This window comes from Hyperolius riggenbachi, chromosome 9 (assembly GCF_040937935.1).
Source record: "Hyperolius riggenbachi isolate aHypRig1 chromosome 9, aHypRig1.pri, whole genome shotgun sequence".
NCBI lineage: Eukaryota > Metazoa > Chordata > Amphibia > Anura > Hyperoliidae > Hyperolius > Hyperolius riggenbachi.
The window spans coordinates 83,269,538-83,288,713 of record NC_090654.1 but is presented as its reverse complement, the minus strand read 5'-3'; the positions used below and the strand labels follow the sequence as shown (position 1 = coordinate 83,288,713).

General features: G+C 45.6%; 1 protein-coding gene across 1 annotated transcript in view; it reads right to left on the bottom strand.

The window, feature by feature from the left end:
* IL5RA (interleukin 5 receptor subunit alpha) overlaps positions 1-19,176 on the bottom strand; it is an 82,583-nt gene that overhangs the window by 38,587 nt on the left and 24,820 nt on the right. The window contains exons 5-6 of the mRNA XM_068254833.1: positions 15,131-15,312; positions 801-937 (exon numbers count right to left, since the gene is read on the bottom strand). Of these exons, the coding sequence (XP_068110934.1) occupies positions 801-937; positions 15,131-15,312 (319 nt within the window). The remainder of the gene's footprint in view (positions 1-800; positions 938-15,130; positions 15,313-19,176) is intronic.

Below are 19,176 nucleotides of genomic sequence, written 5' to 3'. Positions count from 1 at the left end.
GTATCAAAATCCGGAACCAATCACGCCGCAGGCTGATTTTTTTCCGCCAACGCCCGTGGTTGCCAAATTCGTGGATCGGGACATCTGAGCACCACTATTAAGACTGTTAGGGAAGGCTCAAAACGTATTTGATACTCAGGGTCGGCGCTTCCATAGAGACAAAGGGGGCAATTGACCCAGGGTACAAGAGCCTGTAGGGGCCCCCAAGGTGCCCCCCCAGGCTATGTTGTAATTTAGGTGTCAGGTATTGTCATTATTTGAATTTAGCTAAGAATATTATTAATAATATAATGATAAGAACTCCCCCTACATACACCTAATGTTATACTCACCCTATGTATGCATAACAGTAAGCCCCCTACCCACACCCCTCAACACCCAGACACCCATATCTCCACCTCGCAACGGATAAAGGTAGTCGGCTGTAGTTATTGACTATAGATATAGCCAACACTGTTATTCAGCTATTCAGTAGTTGAACTCCATTGCCTATCTTCCTCTCTTCCCCCACCACAAGTTAAGCTATATGATAGCACCCGCATAATACACTTGGTGCACTAAAGCTCCAGCTATCGATTGCAGTCTATGGTGGCGCCTAAATTCTCAATGGGGGTGGGATCCAATTTATGTGTCTCACCCTTCCCCTCTTAACTATCCACCTCTCTGTATTGCTCTACCACTCTATTCCTCTGCATATGTTACTCTCTATCCTCCCCTCTCTCTATTCCTCTATCTCTCTCAACCTAGCCCCATTCTTTCTCTCTCACTCTTTCATGAAGCATTATAGGATTACATCTTACCGTGTCATTGCTGTCCTCTGACCAGATGTGGATCTGGTAGCTGAAACAGTGGCTATCTGGCATGATTGGTTTTGACCAGCTCAGAACTGCACCCTCCTCCATGTTCAAAGACAGGTTTTGGATTGGAGGGATGACCTCTGAAAAAAAAATCACATTATATTCAAGATATATTCAAGATACGGTTAGTAATTATCCAAAACCCAGCTCCACTAACTATATTTGGGCAGCATGGTGGCGTAGTGGTTAGCACTTTGACCTTGCAGCGCTGGGTCCCCGGTTCGAATCCCAGCCAGGTCAACATCTGCAAGTAGTTTGTATGTCCTCCCTGTGTCTGCGTGGGTTTCCTCTGGGCACTCCGGTTTCCTCCCACATCCCAAAAAACATACAGATAAGCTAATTGGCTTCCCCCTAAAAATTGGCCCTAGACTATGATACATGCACTACACCAGTGTGTCTCAACATTTTATTGGTGTGAACCCCTTTTAAAACCCTGTACTCACCAAGTACCCCCAGCATAGTAAACATTATCACAAGTACCGCTTGACAAATATATATTTAATCGTAGTACATGATAATTGGTTCTAAACAATTTCCAAGCATTTACTATTTCTTTTATTTAGCTAAAATACTAAATTGGTGTTGTTTAATTGTTGTTAGTCTTGGTTAAGTCTATCAAGCCTGAGTACCCCCAGAACCATCTGAACTACCCCCTGGGGTAGGCGTACCACACGTTGAAAACCTAGGCACTACACGATACATAAATAGACATATGACTATGGTAGAGATTAGATTGTGAGCTCCTCTGAGGGACAGTTAGTGACAAGATAATATACTCTGAACAGCGCTGCAGAAGATGTTGGAGCTAAATAAATAATAATAAAATAATTATGTTTGTTTTAAGTTCAGAATAAGCAAAAAATCCAAGATACAGTTACCAGCTGACAGTGGTGGCTCCTGCTTCAATTTTTTGGGAAGCACAAAGGGGGCACAATGGCTGGCTGGTGGGGCCAATTTGGGTGATCAAAATCGATGTTTGTATGGTGAGCTTCAGATATTTTTTGCCTAACTCAGGTGATAAAATAAAGGCTACCTAGTTCAGCAATGATAGGAACCAAATATAAACATCACAAACAGAATTCAGGATTTATTGGCTAATTTAAAATAAAACCAGTAATCCTTCAGCTTGTAAGCCTTCTTCAGACTCTATTCCTGTTGACTGACAATGTTAGAACATACAATCAGAAGGAGGTAGAGGGATTTTTTTGCAAATATAAATGTCATCCATATACATTATTACAAGAAATCTTGTAAGGATTGGGAGGTATTTGTGGCAAATAGATAAGACCCTTGGTTTAACCACTTCACATCCAGACCTTTTTTCCCTCTTATGAACCAGAGCAGTTTTGACAGTTTAGCTATGTCCTTATTTAATCAGAAATAACTTTAATGAAATGATATATATATTGTTTTTTTCAAGACAAACTAGGCTTTCATTGCATGCCATTTTTTCCCTCGAATGATTTTGTTTTCTATGAATTTTATTGGGAGAACAAGGAAAAAAAAAAGAAAAAACAAATTATATCTCAGTTGTACCAATTCCAGTTTAAAAATAAAAAGTGCTACTGTAGATAAAAACACAGAATTTTGTTTGGCTATTCTTACTGCTTATCACAAATCTTAGATTATGTTCCTGTCACAATTTATGATGAAGATATTTGTGTCAAGGACCGCAAGGGCCGATCCTTGATTGGATCAATCGCTCAGATTCAGAAACACGGTCTCGCTGTCACTTTGCGCATAGATGCCCATATGTGGATTTGCAATCTATGAAACAACTAGCCGAGAGGAGCGTTCTGACTCCAAAGGATTCACCACACACACAATTTAAATGCTTGCCACCACGTGCGAGTCAGCGCACGAATGTAACTATTTTAACACACTGAGAACACTGTAACTTAACCCTTAGCTGTATGTAGGGATCAGCGCCAGATCTGTCTATCTGTGCCCAATTCAAACATACGGGTTGTAAATACAAGAAACTACAGGACACAAGGTAACGTTTTCGGGGGGGGGGGGGGGGGGGGTAAGTACGATTGTGTATGTTCAGAAACAGGTCATAACCGATAAAACGATTTTTAAATGTTTTAATAACAAAAATGCATTACACACATTTACATACACCAATTAACATATAAACGCAAAGCTTAAAATAAAAGGGAAAATTTGTGAAAAGTTTACTTAACTTAGCAGTCCTTGTGAGATATTGAATGAAATAAAGTCCAGTTCAAATGCAGGCATTGATATCAAAAAAGTCCTTGAAACAAAGCATGCGTTCGGTCCTCCTAGGAACGCATGCATCGAGAAAGCTTTTGATCGGTGGAATTTGGAGAACTGGGAGGGGTCGGTTCTGCCCGAACTTTTATACCATCTGAGTTTTGGGGCTGGCTTATCTGAAAAGTAGGTGTGTTTACCCCCTTGTCAGCACAGGGGCAGCCCCTAGGTCACAAGCAGAAAGTACAGCATTTTTTAATAGTCCTTGCGATTCCTCCCCGGATTGCCTTACCGAGGATCTGTGGCTAGATTTGGAACCAGCCAGTGATGCTTTATCGAATGACACCAAATAGCAGTAAGGTAACATGTGCGTTCAGCGAACGCCGAATAACTCCGTTTCCATAGCCGCGAGACTGCTATACGGTAAGTTGGATGAGCTATTAGGCTGATTTCGGAACCGGGAAATATATTTGTCTTTTGTCTGCGATAACCACATCTTGAATTATTAATAAATGGGATCTCCCTATTGTTCTGATGCAGCATTTCGGAGGGAAGTTTTGAGAGGGAACCAAAAGGGACTGATCGCTATCAACTTATTCTGCTACAAGGCTAGCATTTGGTCCTCACACCTACATGTGAATAGCTAGTAAGGAAATGGAGGGGTGACGGAAAAAAAAATACCGTATTTTTCGGACTATAAGACGCTCCGGACTATAAGACGCACCTAGTTTCAGAGGACAAAAACTTTGGAAAAAAAAATTAATTGAAACTTAGTGTATCTATAGTGCAGAGGCATCTTATGGTCCTTTCCCAACCCCCCAGGCTGTCTCTGTTTAAATTACACTGGCCAGTTTAACTAACCCCTACTGTCCCCATTACCTTCACTAAGCTACACTGTCTCCACAACCTACACTACGCTACACTGTCCCCACAACCTACACCCACAACCTACACTATGCTAGGCTGTCCCCACAACCTACACTAAGCTATACTGTCCTACATAGCCTACACTAAGCTACACTATTTCCCACAACCTACACTAAGCTATACTGTCCCCCACAACTACACTAAGCTATACTGTCCCCCACAACCTACACTAAGCTATAAAGTCCCCCACAACCTACACTAAGCTATACTGTCCCCCACAACCTACACTAAGCTATACTGTCCCCCACAACCTACACTAAGCTACACTGTGTTACAGACCCTATCCTGTTCACTGTACACTGCTGAAGCCTGGAAACAGTAAACTGTATGTTATTGAGTAGGGGGGCACTCAGGGGCGCACAGTGATTCCAGGGGGGGGGGAGCAGTGCCCCAGCGTGCCCCAGTGTAGCACCACCCATGACAGCATATTTATTTGACATAAGAGTGATTTATGGACGGTCAGAAATTATGATTTCCAATTCAGACAGAATTCCGATTTGTGCCAACGCCAATTTCCAATTCTGTAGAATCTGCAATCTGAATTTCTGATTTCCAGGGAATGTTTTTTTTCCATTCTATTAATAAAGTTTGGTAATTTAAAAAAGGTTGATTTTTGCGGAATCTGCTATATTTTGCAGTTGTTTACTATTATGTGACATCCATGGTGCACTTCCAAATTCTCTTCGAGAAAGGGTCAGCACCTCCAAATATTATAGCTCTAACATAGCTCTTTTATTCAAAAATCTTTAAAAAGGTTAAAAGTGCAAAAAAGGTGCAGGGCTGATATCCTGCCAGTGAGTTTTTCTTTGCTTCCTGACCATTTTGTGGTTATGTGAGGTGTAAATGAGCAATCAGCTTGGCACTATTTTTGGTGAAAGTATCTTGTTGGTGCATCCTGTGTGAGATAGGCGCCTCTTTGCACAATGGATCACTGCTTTCTGTGATTACATTGATTCTCCTGGTTCTCCTGCAGTTCCCCATCAGGTCCTCCTTGCGATTCTTGTCCCTGATTGGTCCAGTCTTTGTATGTAAGATGTGTGTTTGTACTATTTGATTCAGTGTGAGTCTGACCAGCCCGAGGAAAGGCTGCTTGGCCTGAAACAGCAGGCTGTTGCTGGATATCAGCCCTGCACCTTTTTTTGCACTTTTAAAGTTTTTTTTGAATAAAAGAGCTATGTTTTAAAGAGCTATAATATTTGGAGGTGCTGACCCTTTCTCGAAGACTGCACAATACCGTCTGAGGGGTACTGAAGGACAGCCAGGTCATAGCACTCCATTCTTTTTTGAACTACATGGGTGCTGATCACACCAGGAAGATCTTCCAAATTCTCTGTTTGGTCGGACTCGGAAGTATTGGACCAATCAGAGAACGCAGAAGTGCAGGGTTGTGGAGGAGTCGGAGCACTGCAAAAGTGTACCAGTGAAATCGGAATACCATGGAAATTTTAGGCCAATTACAAGACTTGTTATAATAGTTGGAAATATTGTCCAATTAGAGAATGCAGAAGTGTGCCATGGTAATCGTAATACTGTGGAAAGGTCAAGCCTATCAGAAGACTCAGAAGTTTTCGAGTCTTGTGATTGGTCTAAAATGTATGCGTAATTCCATTTTTCGCTTTGCATTTTTGCATTCCCTGATTGATCCAATCTTTTCGAGTCTTGTAATAGGCCTAACATTTCAGAGTCTCTGTAATGTACATTTATGTAGAAATCCCGATTTCCGCAATTTCCATTTATTGCTACAGAAAATGGATTTACATTGGAAACTCGAAAATCAGGATCCAGCGGAAATCAGACGCTCATTCCATCCCCCACAGAAGACTCTGTGACAAAACACACAACAGCACAGAAGAAATATCATCCAGCATCAAAATGAATACAGGTAGTCCCCGGTTAACGATCGAGATAGGGACTGTAGGTTCGTTCTTAACCTGAATCTGTTCTTAAGTCGGAACATTGTGCCATCTCTGTCCCCTGTGCCTCCTCTGTTCCCCCCTGTGCCTTCAGTGTCCCCCTCTGTGTCATCTCTGCCCTTTGTACCTGTTTATACAAGTTTAAAAGCCATTTTTTCTTTGAATTTTTTAAAATCGAATTTCTCAAAAACTACAAGTCCAATTTGAAAAAAAAATGTGTTTGATTTGTTCCCATGGAAACACAGAATCCATGCCATTTGTATCGTTGGGTCGTTCGTAAGTCGGGCGTTCGTAAGTCGGGGACTACCTGTACAAACTTCTTAAAAGTAACCAGAGACCAAATAAAACAAAAGTGTTATACTTTTAGAGGGTGCAAGAGAAGTGCGGCCGCCGGAGAGATACATAGAGAGCGCACTTCCTCTTGTGCAGACTGGCTGCGACTGGCAGAACTAATGGGACCCGACATCTGAGATGCAGGCAGGGGAAGACGGCAGCGTGGGAGCGATCCATGCGCAGGGGGCTGGAGGAAGACCCAGGTGGGTAGAAAACTTTTTTTTTATTTAGTCTCTGGTACACTCTAACCACTTAAAGAGGAGCTGTAAGGTATAAGGTCTCAGAGAAAAAAAACACGTATATAAGTAGCTAAAGATTGGCTGTACTTACATTACATATGCATTTCACTGTCCACGTTTGGATTTCACTGAATTTTTATATAGTATTTGCAGAGAATGATGCTCCTGACAGCTCATGGCAGGTTCCATGTTTGTCTGTCTCCTATGAAGCCAAATGTGTCGTCATGTCCTGCCTGCTTCCTGATGATTCCACTCAGAAAAAATACAACACTACTGTGCAGTGAATATTAATTAGCCATGTGGCTAGGAACAATAGCGGACTCATGCAGTATACTCTGCCCGGAGATTTTTCAGTGCTGGCTGTTGTAACATGAGACTCTAACTTCTCACGAGCAGCCGAGGGGAGGACTCAAGCAGCCCCAGAATGCTTTGCAGTATGGTATGCGGCCTGTCGTCCTTTTAAGAGCTTGGGTCTAAAATCCTTGCTGTTCAGCAAACATCAAAAGTAAGAGAGATTTTTAACTTCAGTATTGCCTTTTTGTAGAGTGACCATATTTTTGTGGGTCCAACCTGGGACGGGGGGGGGGGGGGGGGGGGGGCGTGGGGGTGGGGGGCGAAAAGTGGGAAGGAGTGAGGAGCACGCAGCGGCGAAGACTGGGGGAGGGCGGCCGCGCCGAAAAAATGGGCGTGGCCATGACATTGTATGGGCGGAGCTAACGTAATGATGTAACAGCGAGGCATAAGAAAGCAGTGTTTACGCCATGATGTGGACAAACGAGACTTTGTATCATGGGTGTGCAGAAACTGTGTGATGCTAATAGTATACCGTAACCACAAAGCAGCAAACATAGCCATCTATGACCATTAAATAATAAATGCAGTAACAGTTACCCCGGACACCAGAAAATAAACGCAATAGGCAACATGTCAGTATAAAATAAATGCAATGCGGGCAAACATGTCAGTACAAAATAAACGCAATGCGGGCAACATGTCAGTACAAAATAAACGCACTGCGGGCAAACATTTCACCAGAAAAGAAACGCACTGCGGCCAAACATTTCACCAGAAAAGAAACGCACTGCGGCCAAACATTTCACCAGAAAAGAAACGCACTGCGGGCAAACATTTCACCAGAAAAGAAACGCACTGCGGCCAAACATTTCACCAGAAAAGAAACGCAATGCGGGCAAACATTTCGCCAGAAAAGAAACGCACTGCGGGCAAACATTTCGCCAGAAAATAAACAATGCGGGCAAACATTTCACCTGGAAAAGAAACAATGCGGGCAAACATTTCACCTGGAAAAGAAACAATGCGGGCAAACATTTCACCAGAAAAGAAACAATGCGGGCAAACATTTCACCTGGAAAAGAAACAATGCGGGCAAACATTTCACCTGGAAAAGAAACAATGCGGGCAAACATTTCACCTGGAAAAGAAACAATGCGGGCAAACATTTCACCTGGAAAAGAAACAATGCGGGCAAACATTTCACCTGGAAAAGAAAGCATTTACTCACCTGGCAGAAGTGTCCGGCCTCTGGCGCGCTGCTCCGTCCCGGGACCGTCTTCCTCCTCCTGCTCTTCTCTCCCGCGCTGACAGGGCTACGGCAAGATGGCGCCCGAAGCCCTGTACTAGTGACACAAATAGGTCTCCAGTACAGGGCTTCGGCAGCCATCTTGCCGTAGCCCTGCTCGCCTGCCGGTGTCGGAAACAGACACCGGAAGACGAGGCTGGAGCGGGGCTGCGGGCAATGAACTGGCACGGCGTCTATAGACGCCGCTGCCAGTTCATTGAGGAGAGAGTGGCCAGAGTCCCGAGGCCGGGACGTCCCGCTGCTGAAAGCGGGACGTTTCCCGGGACCTCATTAAGCCTGGGACAGCGGACCCCGAATCCGGGACGTGTCCCGGGCAATCCGGGACGTCTGGTCACTCTAGCTCTGACTGAAGTCAGACTGGATTAGCTGCATGCTTGTTTCAGGTGTGTCATTCAGCCACTTCTGCAGCCATAGAGAGCAACAAGGCTGCCAGGCAACTGGTATTGTTTAAAAGAAAAATCCATACCCCTCTCAGTTTAGGTTCCCTTTAAACAGCGGGGGGCGGGGCAGACTGCGACAGGAATCCAGTTGTTAGCCAATTCAATGCAGGCAGAAGACAGAGAGGGAGGGGAGCAGTAGCAGCAGGGCAGAGCAGGGCGGCGGTGGGCCGAGGACGGAACACTGATGTCACATACTCCCGCAGCTGGGACGTCCTGCATCTAAAAGTGGGACTTTTCCTGGGACCCAAGCCAGCCTGGGACAGGGGACCCCGAATCTGGGACCCGTCCCAGGTAATCTGGGACGTATGGTCACTCTACTTTTTGGCTTCCTTCTAAACTGTTTAACACAGGAGAATAGAGGTTTAAATTAGCTTTTGCAGCCTGACAGTTACTCTTTAAGGACCACAGGCTTACACCCCCCAGTGACCAGGCTATTTTTTACAATTCAGCACACTGCAGCTTTAACGGTGTGCTGCACGGCCATACAACTTAGCAACCAAATGAATCTGCCCCCCTTTTCTGCCCACCAAAAAAGCTTTCTGTTGGTGTGCTCTGATTGCTGCTGCAGGCTGTATTTTTGTTTTTTTCAAATAAAAAGGTCAAATAAAAAATCAGCCTATGAGAGGGGATTATGTAGTGAGCCGATCGAGGGCACAGCCAAGTGACGGGGCTGTCCCCAGTACAGCACTGCACTAGATCGCAGCGATGTACAAGGAATGGGCGTTTCTTTTTTTTACAGTCTGGAGTGGAGTGCTGTCACCAGTGCAGTTTCTAGGCTAAAATGCACCCAGGGCGAGGGTGTAAAAATTGCGCCTCCTCCCCCCTCCCCCCCCCGGAGCAAGGTATGGGTGCCCGCAGTATAGGTTAGCCAGGTCTAGTTTCACTTAGTATAGGTCCCCCCAGTATAGGTAGCCAAGAATAGGTACCCCAGTATAGGTAGCCAGGCATAGGTGAGCCAGTATAGTTGCCCCCACTATAGGTTAGCCAGGTAGGTGCCTCCAGTATAGGTAGCCAGTATAGTTGCCCCCAGTATAGGTTAGATAGGCAGGCGCCCCCGGTATAAGTTAGATAGGTAGGTGCCCCAGTACAGGTTAGCTAGGTGGGTGCCTCTAATATAGGTAGCCAGAATAGTTGCCCCCAGCATAGGTTAGATAGGTAGGTGCCCCCAGTATAGGTCATTTAGGTAGGTGTCTCCAATATAGGTAGCCAGTATAGTTGTCACCTGTATAGGCTAGCTAGGTAGGTAGGTGCCCCCAATACAGGTTAAATAAGTGCCCCCAGTATAGGTTAGATAAGTAGCTGCCCCCCCCCAGTATAGGTTAGATAGGTAGCTGCCCCCCAGTATAGGTTAGATAGGTAGGTTCCCCTCAGTATACGTTAGATAGGTAGGTGCCCCCCAGTATAGGTTAGATTAGGTAGCTGCCCCCCCCCCCTTCCAGTATAGGCTAGATTAGACAGGTGCCCCCCAGTATAGGTTAGATAGGTAGCTGCCCCCCAGCATAGGTTAGATTAGGTAGGTGCCCCCCAGTATAGGTTAGATAGGTAGCTGCCCCCCAGTGTAGGTTAGATAGGTAGCTGCCCCCCAGTGTAGGTTAGATTAGGTAGGTGCCCCCCAGTATAGGTTAGATAGGTAGTTGCCCCCCAGTGTAGGTTAGATTAGGTAAGTGCCCCCCAGTATAAGTTAGATTAGGTAGCTGCCCCCCAGCGTAGGTTAGATTAGGTAGGTGCCCCCCAGGATAGGTAGCTGCCGTCCAGTGTTGGTTAGATAGGTAGCTGCCCCCCAGTGTAGGTTAGATTAGGTAGGTGCCCCCCAGTATAGGTTAGATAGGTAGCTGCGCCCCAGTGTAGGTTAGATTAGGTAGCTGCCCCCCAGCGTAGGTTAGATTAGGTAGGTGCCCCCCAGGATAGGTTAGATAGGTAGCTGCCCCCCAGCGTAAGTTAGATTAGGTAGGTGCCCCCCAGGATAGGTTAGATAGGTAGCTGCCCCCCAGTGTAGGTTAGATTAGGTAGGTGCCCCCCAGGATAGGTTAGATAGGTAGCTGCCCCCCAGCGTAGGTTAGATTAGGTAGGTGCCCCCCAGGATAGGTTAGATAGGTAGCTGCCCCCCAGCGTAGGTTAGATTAGGTAGGTGCCCCCCAGGATAGGTTAGATAGGTAGCTGTCCCCCATAATGGAGGGGGGAAGCACCGTAGCCGCGGGGAGGGCAACCCGACCTCTCCCGGGCCGCCCTCCGTGCTCCCCCCTCAGATGTATAGTGAGCAGCAGCAGCCAGGGAGGGAGCGCTGTATACAACATACCTCCCTGGCTCCAAGCGCTGCTCTCTCGTCGCCGGTCTTCTCCCATCTGCCTACACGCGTATACATACGCTGCTTCCGGCTAAACAGGAAGCTGCGTGTGTATAAGCATGTATGCAGAGAGAAGAAGACCGGTGGCGAGAGAGCAGCGCTTGGAGCCAGGGAGGTATGTTGTATACAGTGCTCCCTCCCTGGCTGCTGCTGCTCACTATACATCTGAGGGGGGAGCACGGAGGGCGGCCCGGGAGAGGGAGGGAGAGGTCGGGTTGCCCTCCCCGCGGCTACGGTGCCTTCCCCCTCCATTACAGCGCCCCCCTCCCAACAGCGCCCCGGGCGGTGGCACGCCTCGCACGGGGCTAGAAACAGCATGGCCGTCACTCAAGCTGGGATGCACGTGCGACCCCTGCTAATCTCCGCCCCCTGGACTTGATGCCGATCGGCGTTAGGTGGTCCTGGGGGAGCCACCTTCCCGATGCCTATCGGCGTTAGGCGGTCAGGAAGGAGTTAAAGGCTGTCTGATATTTGTGTGAAATGTCCCCACTTACCTTAATATTATGCATTAGGAGTGGGGTTAATGTTGGGCATTAGGAGGGGTTAGTATTAGACATTAGGATGGTTAGTATACATTAGGAGGGGGGCTAGTGTTAGGAATTAGAAGGAGTTTGTTTTAGGCATTAGGAGGGGGTTAGTGTTAGGCATTAGGAGGGGGATTAGTATTAGGCATTAGGAGGAGGGTTAGTGTTGGACATTAGGAGGTAGCGTTAGTGTTAGGGAGGGAGATTAGTGTTGGGCATTAGGAGGGGTTAGTATTAGGAGGGGGTTAGTGTTAGGAATTAGAAGGAGTTCGTTTTATGCATTAGGAGGGAGTTAGTGTTAGGCATTATGAGGGAAGGTTAGTGTTGGAATTAGGTACTTGGTAAGTTGATAGTAAAATATTGGTAGTATTAAATTATCAACGTTTTAACTATCTGCATTGACTGGCACCAAAATTACCTGTGAAATCGCAACACATATTCATGGCACCTTCCAGTTTAAAACCAAGTCATGTAAGCCAGATTCTGCCCTAATGCACAACTGGTGTATGATCACGTGGGTGATGCCCACCTGGGTGCTTTCACTTGTGCAGCCAGAATTGGGTCTGACAGCGAAGAAGCTCAAGTCTCACTTTTATAAACTATACCTTTTATAAACTATACCTGTTATAAACGCTGTATATGATACAGCCTTATGCCTAGTGATGAGAATGCCAGGATGGACACAGAGATACCTTTTATTATTGTGACTTGCTGTACACTGGAATGTTGTCTCTATTTCAATTTAGTTCCCATTATTCTGTGTTAGTGAGCTGGGGTTTTTTTCTGTTTATTATTATTTCTCAAATTACCTTAAAGCAAACCTGAAGCGAAAGAAAAACCGTGTCTATTTGAAAAGGGCGCCTGGAAAAAAGGCCATATACCAACTTCGGCTACAAAAGGCGCCTCGTGTAGCCCATATATGTCAAATTCGGCTACAAAGGGCGCCTGGTGTAGCCGAAAAAGCTAGTATTAGTTTATAAAAAGGATGCTGTTATAGGCAACATTTGTTAGGCTATAAAAGGGCTCTAGATATAGCTGAGAAAAGTGATTTACTATGACCTAACTTATCCCTACTCTCAAACAGAACCCTTCTCTGATGGTACCTAACCCTAACCCCTCCCTGGTGGTGCCTAACCCCTCCCTGGTGGTGCCTAACCCTAAGGCAGCCCCTGGTGATTACTATGACCTAACTTCTCCCTACTCTCACGCAGAACCCTCCCCTAACCCTATAACACCCCCCCCCCCAGGTGGTGCCTAACCCTAAGACTCCCCTGGTGGTGCCTAACCCTAAGACCCCCAGGTGGTGCCTCAACCTAAGACCCCCCAGGTGGTGCCTAACCCTAAGACCCCCCAGGTGGTGTCTAATCCTAAGACTCCCCTGGTGGTGCCTAACCCTAAGACCCCCCCCTGGTGGTGCCTAACCGTAAACCCCCCAAGTGATGCCTAACCCTAAGACCCCCCCCCCCGTGATACCTAATCAAAAACCTTTTAGCTGAAAACCTTGTAGCTAAATAAAAAATATGGGCTACAAAGGGCCACCCTACTGTAACCGAAAACCTTGTAGCCGAAAAAATATGGGCTACAAAGGGCTTCCCTACTTTAGCCGAAAAAAGTATGGGCTACAAAGGGGCGCCCTACAGTAGCCGAAAACCTTGTAGCCGAAAAAATATGGGCTACAAAGGGGTGCCCTACTGTAGGCGAAAACCTTGTACCTGAAAAAAATATGAGCTACAAAGGGGTGCCCTACTGTAGCCAACAGTAGCCAAATAAAATATGGGCTACCAAGGGTCGCCCGCTTGTAGCCTATATCAAAACTCTGGCGACCTTCTTCACCACCTTGTAGTCCATATTTGCAGAAATAACATTGATGTCTATGGAGGCGCCCTTTTTATACAGGCAGCTCAGGCACCCTTTTCAACGGATCCCATTAAAACCTTATGATAAAATGAATTGTATGTGTAGTATGGATAAGGAATTGAACATGTGTAGCTTTTTTTATAAAATTTGCATCATTCTGTCATATTTGCAGCTTTTCAACCCACACTCTGGGCTTGATTCACAAAGCCGTGTTAACTGTTAGCACGGGCGTGCTAAACAGTTAGCACGCGAAGTGCCGCACACGGACTTTTTCACATGCAAAGTCATGCGATTATGGACATTTACACGCGATAACGCGGACTTTTGCACGCGATCGCCTGCCGTTCACGTTCAAAAGTCAGCGTTATCGCATGCAAATGTCCGCGATTGCGGGACTTTGCACGTGAAAAAGTCCGTGTGCGGCACTTCACATGCTAACTGTTTAGCACGCCCGTGCTAAGTTAACACGGGTTTGTGAATCAAGCCCTCTGTATTTAAAACTATAAAACAAAGCCGAAATAATGACCCTTTGAACTTTTCTGCAGTAACACCTTATCTCAACCTTTCTCTCACTGTTTCTTTGTTTTTTAAGTGCTTCGAAAAATAGTACTCCCTTCCCCCCAAGTTGGGTTGGAGAGCTCAGCGAAGCTCTTTTGCATAGATAGCAACTGATGTTTCTTAACCACTTCCCGACCGCGTCACGCCGATGGGCGTGGCAGCCCCAAGACCGCCTAACGCCGATTGGAGTAAAGTCCTGGGGCTTGCATTTGCAGGAGATAGCGCGCAGGCTGCGCGCGCATCTCCTGCTTGGTGGGCGCTCCGCCTTCAGTCTCTGAGCAGCAATTGCCGCTCGGGAGACTGTAACGGCGAAACCGCCGCTTGATTGTATTGTACAGCGCTGTGATCTGCAGCAGAGCTGTACTGGGGACAGTCCCCCTGGGGGACAAGAGAGCGATAGGCTCTCATAGGCTGAAGCCTATGACAGCCAGTCGCCGTTATTGGCTGCCTGAGGGGTGGGAGGCACAGAGGGAAAAAATGATGTTAACAAATACGTAAATTTAATAAAAAAAAATAACATAACGATTTTTATAAAAAAAAACAAAAAACACTGCAGGGGCGATCAGACCCCACCAATAGAGAGCTCTGTTAGTGGGGACAAAAGGGAGGGGGGGGGGGGGGGGGTAATCACTTGTGTGCTGTGTTGTGCGGTCCTGCAGCTTGGCCTTAAAGCTGCAGTGGCCCATTTAACATAAAATGGCCTGATCATTAGGGGGGTTTAACACTGAGGTCCTCAAGAGGTTAAAGAGAACCAGAGATAATCTAAAGAAAAGCTTTTATACATACCTGGGGCTTCCTCCAGCCCCATACACACGGATCTCTCCCGCGCCGCTGTCCACCGCTGCCCGCATCTAGGAGAACCGGCTCTCCGCTGTTCTGTCAGTCGGAGCCAGTCTTGCACATCTCTGCAGCAGCCGCTGGAGAGATACGTAGAGGGCGCACTTCTCCTGTGTAGCGCGGCTCCGATGACATCAGTGACGGGAGCCGGTTCTCATAGATGCGGGCAGCGGAGGACGGTGGCGTAGGAGCGATCCGAGCGTGTGGGGCTGGAGGAAGCCCCAGGTATGTATAAAATCTTTTATTTAGATCATCTCTGGTTCCCTTTAACTTTTCCTGTACTAGAAAACAGTATGAGACTCTTTTCTTTGCCACTCATGTTCTATTTCCTAGCTGTACTTCATATACAATTCATTATCTCATAAGTTTATTTTTACTTCAGGCTTGCTTTAAACCCATTAATACCAACAATTTAAAAATAATGTAATACAGTGGCCCAAGCCTTCTTTACTTCTATGGTTCTGAGCCTCGTCTCTCTGTCACTCACCTATGTCTCCTGTCCAGAATTCATGTTCTGTGGCTGGGATGGCGCAGTGTTGTCTTGACCCATTGACAGAGACCACAAAATCGCCCAACTGATATATACCTGGCAGCGTTTGATAGCAGCTTTGTCTCCGTCCCCCTGGCTCTGTCTTGTAGTTGAGGCACTTACCACTGACTTTCTTGAACCTGTAAATAAATCACCGATAGCTCAAATTATATTTCCATTGAAAAAATGTACAGTTATTGCCAATTAGAAAACAGTTACAAGTCATCAAGCATACATTGGGCTTTAAAAGTACCGCATGTCTCAGATCAATCATTTGTGGCAGGATGGATTTTGTCACAAAGAAATAAGCTACAGTATAGGTCTGTAAATACCCAACTAAAGAGCTGAGTTTTCTTTTGATTTGATTTAAAAATTCCAGGAATGGATCTATTCTTATGGAATGGGGTAAGTAGATGCACAGGACAGAAGATCTAGATTTGAAGGGAACAGGAAGTGAGAGGGATATGGAGACTGAGTGTCCTGCTGCTGTGCAGTTTCTAGGTATAGGTGCCCACAGTATAGGTTAGCCAGGTCTAGTTGCACTCAATATAGGTCCCCCAGTATAGGTAGCCAGGAATAGGTACCCCAGTATAGGTAGCCAGCTATAGGTCCCCCCCCCCAGTATAGGTAGCCAGGCATAGATCCCCCCAGTATAGGTAGCTAGGCATAGGTGAGCCAGTATAGGTGCCCCCAGTATAGGTTAGCCAGGTAGGTGCCTCCAGTATAGTAGGTAGCCAGTATAGTTGCCACCAGTATAGGTTAGATAGGGCGCCCCCGGTATAAGTTAGATAGGTAGGTGCCCCCAGTACAGGTTAGCTAGGTGGGTGCCTCCAATATAGGTAGCCAGAATAGTTGCCCACAGCATAGGTTAGATAGGTAGGTGCCCCCAGTATAGGTTAGTTAGGTAGGTGCCTCCAATATAGGTAGCCAGTATAGTTGCCACCTGTATAGGCTAGCTAGGTAGGTAGGTGCCCCCAATACAGGTTAGATAAGTAAGTACCCCCGGTATAGGTTAGATAGGTAGCTGCCCCCAGTATAGGTTAGATTAGGTAGCTGCCCCCCCCCCCCCCCCCACCCCCGAGTATAGGTTAACCACTTTGTCCTCCTTGACGTATAAAAACGTCAAGGAGGACAGGCGCGCTCCCACGCGCTCCCGCGGCCGATCGCGCGCGGTGCACGCGCACTCCCGGCCGCGGAGTCGGTAGCCACGGAATCAATGTATCGGGCTGGGGAGCCCGATCATTGATTCCTCTCCCCCGCTGAAAAAGCGACAGCTTCTCTCGGAAGCTTCGCTCTTTCTGAAGCTGTGTCCCTCTAAGCGTACATTGTACGCTTAGAGTGACGTCATGTAAAAAAAATCGAGATTGCCATCTTGTGGCCAAAATGTAAAACTACATGTAAATGCCCAAAAACATTACAATACACCAATATTTCCCCAAATAAAACACTTTTAAAACCCACCCTCCCAAAAATGCCCACATAAAATGTTTAATAAAAAAAAAAACAAAAAAAACATTACTATAAAAAAAACAAAAACACATAAATATTTACCTAAGGGTCTAAACTTTTTAAATATCTATGTAAAGATGAAATATTTCTCTCTATTTTTTTTTTATAAGCTTGTAAATAGTGATGTATGCAAAACGGAAAAAATGCTCTTTTATTTCCAAATAAAATATTGTCGCGATACATTGTGATAGGGACATAATTTAAATGGTGAAATAACCGTGACAAATGGGCAATAACAATACGTGGGTTTTAATTATGGAGGCATGTATTATTTTAAAACTATAATGGCCGAAAACTGACAAATAATGATTTTTTTCATTTTTTTTCTTATTCTTCCTGTTAAAATGCATTTACAGTAAAGTGGCTCTTAGCAAAATGTACCCCCCAAAGAAAGCCTAATTGGTGGCGGAAAAAACAAGATATAGATCAGTTCATTGTGATAAGTAGTGATAAAGTTATAGGCTAATGAATGGGAGGTGAACATTGCTCGGATGCATAAGCTGAAAACGACTGAGATGTTAAGTGGTTAAATTAGGTAGCTGCCTCCCAGTATAGGTTAGATAGGTATCTGCCCCACAGTATAGGTTAGATACGTAGCTGCCCTCCAGTATTGGTTAGACTAGGTGGATGCCCCCCAGTATAGGTTAGATTAGGTAGCTGCCCCCCCCCCCCCCAGTATAGGTTAGATTAGGTAGCTGCCCCCCAGTATAGGTTAGATTAGGTAGGTGCCCCCCAGTATACTTTAGATTAGGTAGCTGCCTTCCAGTATAGGTTAGATAGGTAGCTGCCCCACAGTATAGGTTAGATAGGTAGCTGCCCCCAGGGCCGGATTTGGACTTCCCAGTGCCCTAGGCCCGGTACCACCAACCGCCCCCCCCCCCCACACACACACACACACACACACACTCAGGAGGGTGCATACACACATCAGACCATAGTCTTTGGAAAATGAAGGATCACAGACCAATTTTACCCCCTTCCATGTAGTATGAGGGCCATACCTACAAAGTCTATTCTATTGAGCTGAACTCCCCATCAGATAGAAATCTTTGCAAGATGCTGCACACAAAGATGCTGTACACATGCAACAGATCAGTATCTGCAAAAGATCTGTTCCTGCAAAAGATCCGTTTCTGCAAAATGCATTCATAGTCTATGATATCTGCAGATCCTCATACACACCTTGTTTAACAAACATTCATCTGCAGATCAGATCCACCAGGATGGATCTGAAGATCTGAAGATGATTGTCTGATCTGCAGATAATTGTCTGTTAAACAAGGTGTGTATAAGGATCTGCAGATATCATAGACTATGAATGCATTTTGCAGGAACGGATCTTTTGCAGAAACAGATCTTTTGCAGATATTGATCTTTTGAACGTGTTCAGCATCTTGCAAAGATTTTTATCTGATGGGGAGTTCAGCTCCATAGAATAGACTGTGTAGGTATGGCTCTCATACTCCATGGAAGGGGGTAAAATTGGTCTGTGATCTTTCATTTTCCAAAGACTGTGGTCTGATGTGTGTATGAGCCTTTAGGAAAATGAAAGATCACAGACCAATTTTACCCCCTTCCATGTAGTATGAGAGCCATACCTACACAGTCTATTCTATGGAGCTGAACTCCCCATCAGACAGAAATCTTTGCAAGATGCTGCACACGAAGATGCTGTACACATTCAAAAGATCAGTATCTGCAAAAGATCTGTTCCTGCAAAATGCATTCATAGTCTATGATATCTGCAGATCCTCATACACACCTTGTTTAACAGACATTCATCTGCAGATCCGATCCACCAGGATGGATTTTCAGATCTGCAGATGATTGTCTGATCTGCAGATGAATGTCAGTTAAACAAGGTGTGTATGATGATCTGCAGATCTCATAGACTATGAATGCAATTTGCAGGAACGGATCTGTGGCAGGAACAGATCTTTTGCAGATACTGATCTTTTGTGTCTGTACAGCATTTGTGTGTGCAGCATCTTGCAAAGATTTTTTCTGATGGGGAGTTCAGCTCCATAGAAAAGACTGTGAAGGTATGGCTCTCATACTACATGAAGGGTGGTAAGATTGGACTGTGATCTTTCTTTTTCCAAAGACTATAGTCTGATGTGTGTATGAGCCTTAACGATCACTTGTTTGCAGGATACCTATGAATGTTTTCTCTCTGAAAAATGATGAATGATTGTTTTTCCTGTTAGAGCAGTGAGTCCCTAATGCCTGGTACGCACCAGATAGATGGGTTGAATCGATTTTCCGATCACTTATACAAAGTCGATTAGAAAAATGATCAGAATTCAGATTAGACCTGTCAGAAATAATCAATTTGAACCCATCTATCTGATGGCAAATTGCATGGTGTGTACCAGGCATGAAGTAGCAGAGCGGCATTCATCTCCCTCTCTGCTCTTCTGTAATCACAGATCTGTTGCATTTATTTTATAGTATTTATTGTACTGATTCTTTCACAGGTGTTTTTTTACTGTTTG